We start from the raw sequence: 4,065 nt of genomic DNA, 5'->3' as shown, positions 1-4,065 counted from the left end.
CACACACACACACACACACACACACACATATATTCACATACGTGTACGTGTTCCTGTGTATCTACTGCTTACTATGACATGTTCCACCAGTAATCGCTGCTGGTCCAAGTAACGCTCATTTCACAGTCGTCTGCCCTCCTTCTGCCCTCTTGCTATTATAGATGTTATGAGCTCTAGCGCCTGTCTAATTGGGGATACTGAGATCGTTCTGGAAAAAAAATCCCTGGAGTATATTGCGATGGCAATATGATTAAAGCACTAAAAAAAGGTGGAAATTGACCCCCGAAAATCTGTTACTCTTTGCCCCCCCCCTCTCTCTCTCTCTCTCTCTCTCTCTCTCTCTCTCTCTCTCTCTCTCTCTCTCTCTTGCGCGCACACCCACAGACACATACACACACAGAGACACGCACACACGCGCGCGCGCATACACACTTGTATATGTGTATTTAAAGCGTATAATACCATGTTCGCCTAGTAATCGCTGCTGTTCTGAGTAACGCCTGAGGCTCAGCTGTCCACAGTTGTGTCCACCTCCCTTCAGCCCACTCGCTATTATACATATTATATAGGTCTATTATGAGCTATAGTGCCCGCTTGATTGGGGGAGACTGAGCCCGTTGAAAATAAAGACTCGCCTGCGGGTTCGCCGGATCAACGCAATCAGCCTTTATATCGATCTCTGGCACTTACCGAATGCTCACACTCGCGATTTATGAGACAGATTCTTCGAACTGGTCATTCCCTGTTGTGTCGTCCACTCAGTCCGAGCGAAGGTGATTATGTATTTTGTGTCGTGCCGAATGATCTTACGGGAACGATCAAGGGTTACTTACTATTGCTTCCGAGTTGGTGCTGAAGTCTTGACTTTCCCCCCAAGCCCAATTAACTGTGTAAGTCGCGGGCAACATGTTCAAAATGAGCTACGCCCAGAGAGCAAGATTATACTGGAATACTGGAGGGAGGGGGGAAAAAGTATTTCATTCTTTTAACAATTAAGTATTTTGTCCGTCTCTTTTTTTTTCTAACATTTAGACATTTAGGACAAAATATTTATTGAACACATGCAACCGATACCACATATTAAGGATGTGCCTTTTTTATATGAAAACTTTGGACTTAATACATATAAAGGCGGCGTGGAAAGGAACTGGCCTCCCTACCACAATATGCCGAAGGTCCGGGAAGTTGTCTCACTAACAAGGCATTCCCCAACGTCTGGATCGGACGCGGGAACAACTTTACATTTGAACTGCTGGCCTCCGAAATGTGTAAGCAGTGACTACTGACTGCCCCACGGCTTTCTCCAAATACATTTTGCGTGCATGTATGTGCGTGAGGTATATATGCGCACGCGCTTGTGTGAGTGTTTGTATGTATGTGTCTCTGTTTGTGTGTTTATATGTGTGTGTTTATGGGAAAGATGGGGGTGATTATGTGGGTGGCTTTGTTTGCATGTGTATGCGTTTTGTTTTATGAGTTTGTTTTGGGGGGTTGAGGCTGTAGCAGATTTTTTATATCTATTTATATTTTGTGTTGCGAGAATGTATGAAAGCACGTTGTTGACTTCTTCCTATGAAGGCTCGGTAAGCTATTTCCAAAATCGTCAAATCGTTTCGTGAGAGGAAGAAGACGCCTATCATAGACTTGTTGACTTACCCAACTGGAAAAAGAGACGGACCCCATGTCCTACTCCCTTCTGTTCCGCCATCTTGTCTCTGAGATGTAGGTGCGGACTTCTGTCTTAGACTTGGGTAAAATACGAGCAGAGAGATCGGGCTCCTCACTGGGTGGGTGGGTGGATGGCTGGTGGGTGGGTGTGGCAGAGTTTGAGGTTGTGTTCTGGATTACCTGGGCAGGTGGTGAGAGCTGTAAGTAGACAGAAACGTTAAAAGTGCAGTCGAATATGATCTACTAACAACCATCTGTATAAGACAATCACCTTTACAAACGAGCACTTGTATAAGAAAATCATTTGTACAAACGGCCCCTTTCCCCCCCCCCCGCGCGGGTTTTAAGACATCATAATAACACTGTGTAGTACGACCACCTGTCTTAGAAAATCACTTTTAAATTCGTGGGTGACCGTCTGAGACAAGTTTGACTGTTTTATTATGGAACGTCGGGGATCTTTGGTGGATTCAGTACTGAGGCCTGCTCCCTGTGAGTGGTTAACTAGGAGTGCTCTGGTGAGGTCTGTTTCCTTTATCCTATCAAATTTCTATCGCCTTTACTTCTCCCCCTTCTGTTCTTTGTATGTAGTCCCTGGTAACACCTCTAATCTTCGGAGACTTGTGCAGAGTCGAGCGCCGTAAAACACTTACCACAGCAAGCGAACATAATCGTTCGAGCGTATTTGACTTGTTCGTGTTGCAGGGGCCGTAAAACTTTAAATGAAATTAAAATCTAAGCCTGTTCCCTATATTTCGTTTCCAGTGATGATGTTGTCAGTACCGTCTTTCCAGGCCAAGTGTAGCCGTCATTATTTTGTCAATGTATCATTACTACAGCTCTGCTCATTGTAAAACGAGCTTCTTTTTCCTCGTTTCCTTGTGGCCATGAAAATTATTTCCCAAATTCAGGGCTGAAAACCGCATTTTGAATGTTCTAAAGCAGAGGGCTTTGAATTGATAATACATTGTATAACAAAAGTACACGTAATATGTTTCAAGAGTTGAAAAGCTCTAAGGGAGGCAAATGCTGTAAGCTGCGGTATTGTTTGATGCTTTAAAAAAATGTACAGAGGCATGAGCTTCCTTTGTATTGAACATTTTTCACTCTTGAGTGGGAAATGACGAAGGCGATGTTATTGCACCGCGCATAGGGCAATACAGTTTCAATGATCACTTGTAGTTGCCCCTTAGTTAAAAACCAGCTCACTTTGGGCTGTTGACACAACGTTTATCAGCTCGTCTAAGAATGGGCTGTTTGCGATTGAATTAAAGTGGATCTCTTGAAAAAAAAAAGTGTCTCTTTGTTGCAGTGCCAGAACACAGCGTTCGTGGTTGTTGAATTGGAGTTTACGGATACTCGGCAAAATAATGGCCACGTTTCGCCACGAAGATGGTTTGGACTTAAGTAGCACAGTAGAGGAATAGAAAGAGTTGATCTAAACAGTATTAGCAATCTTTCTTAGAAGTTGTTGATAAATTTATAACGAAAGAAAAATAAGGCTGTTGTTGCTTCAGGTCTTTTCATACGAATAAACGCTCAGGTGAGAACTAACTGAAAAGCATGTACACTTTACTATGGTTCCATACATAATGAGAAATTGCTCAAAGATATTAGAGAGAGAGGAGAGAGAGAGAGAGAGAGAGAGAGAGAGAGAGAGAGAGAGAGAGAGAGATTAACATCAGTCCTTTATTAAATTGGCGTGTTTACGGGAGATTTCTTTGCTGTCCCTTCGTTTCCTCTCGATCATGTCTTTCTCACCACCACCACCGTCCCCCTCCCGCTCCCTTAGCCCCATGAGGAAAAACGACTTCGAAGTGTGTTCCTAGTATATTGTTGTCAGGCATGTAATATGTAATTTGTTTTTGAATGGCTGTTGTCACTTCTCGTTCCCACGTTACGTGGAGTGATGAATGAGCGGCAGTGCACACGCACAATGGTGTGGCCTTGGCGAGTGAAGCCTGACACTGGTTGTGATGTCCATACCTTTTCACCGGGGTTCTGTGAGCAGTGATTGACAGCCTCGAGGCAGGGTCTCGTAAACACGTGAGGCGTCAGGTCTGTTGCGACAAGGTGCGACCGTGGAAATCTGGTCAAAAGAACGGAGTACCCAATATACGTGTACGTGTTCCTGTGTATCTACTGCTTACTATGACATGTTCCACCAGTAATCGCTGCTGGTCCAAGTAACGCTCATTTCACAGTCGTCTGCCCTCCTTCTGCCCTCTTGCTATTATAGATGTTATGAGCTCTAGCGCCTGTCTAATTGGGGATACTGAGATCGTTCTGGAAAAAAAATCCCTGGAGTATATTGCGATGGCAATATGATTAAAGCACTAAAAAAAGGTGGAAATTGACCCCCGAAAATCTGTTACTCTTTGCCCCCCCCCTCTCTCT

The 4,065-nt window shown here is 44.2% G+C and overlaps 2 protein-coding genes across 2 annotated transcripts in view; one reads left to right on the top strand and one right to left on the bottom strand.

The window, feature by feature from the left end:
- The window catches only part of LOC101862118, a 25,466-nt gene extending 23,602 nt beyond the window's left edge, over positions 1 to 1,864 (bottom strand). The window contains exon 1 of the mRNA XM_005101253.3: positions 1,657 to 1,864. Within this exon, the coding sequence (XP_005101310.1) occupies positions 1,657 to 1,708 (52 nt within the window). The 5' untranslated portion in view covers positions 1,709 to 1,864. The remainder of the gene's footprint in view (positions 1 to 1,656) is intronic.
- The window catches only part of LOC101862807 (RING finger and SPRY domain-containing protein 1), an 85,040-nt gene that overhangs the window by 59,772 nt on the left and 21,203 nt on the right, over positions 1 to 4,065 (top strand). The window lies entirely within an intron of this gene.

This window comes from Aplysia californica, unplaced genomic scaffold (genome assembly GCF_000002075.1).
Source record: "Aplysia californica isolate F4 #8 unplaced genomic scaffold, AplCal3.0 scaffold00276, whole genome shotgun sequence".
NCBI lineage: Eukaryota > Metazoa > Mollusca > Gastropoda > Aplysiida > Aplysiidae > Aplysia > Aplysia californica.
This window is presented reverse-complemented; position numbering and strand designations above follow the sequence as displayed.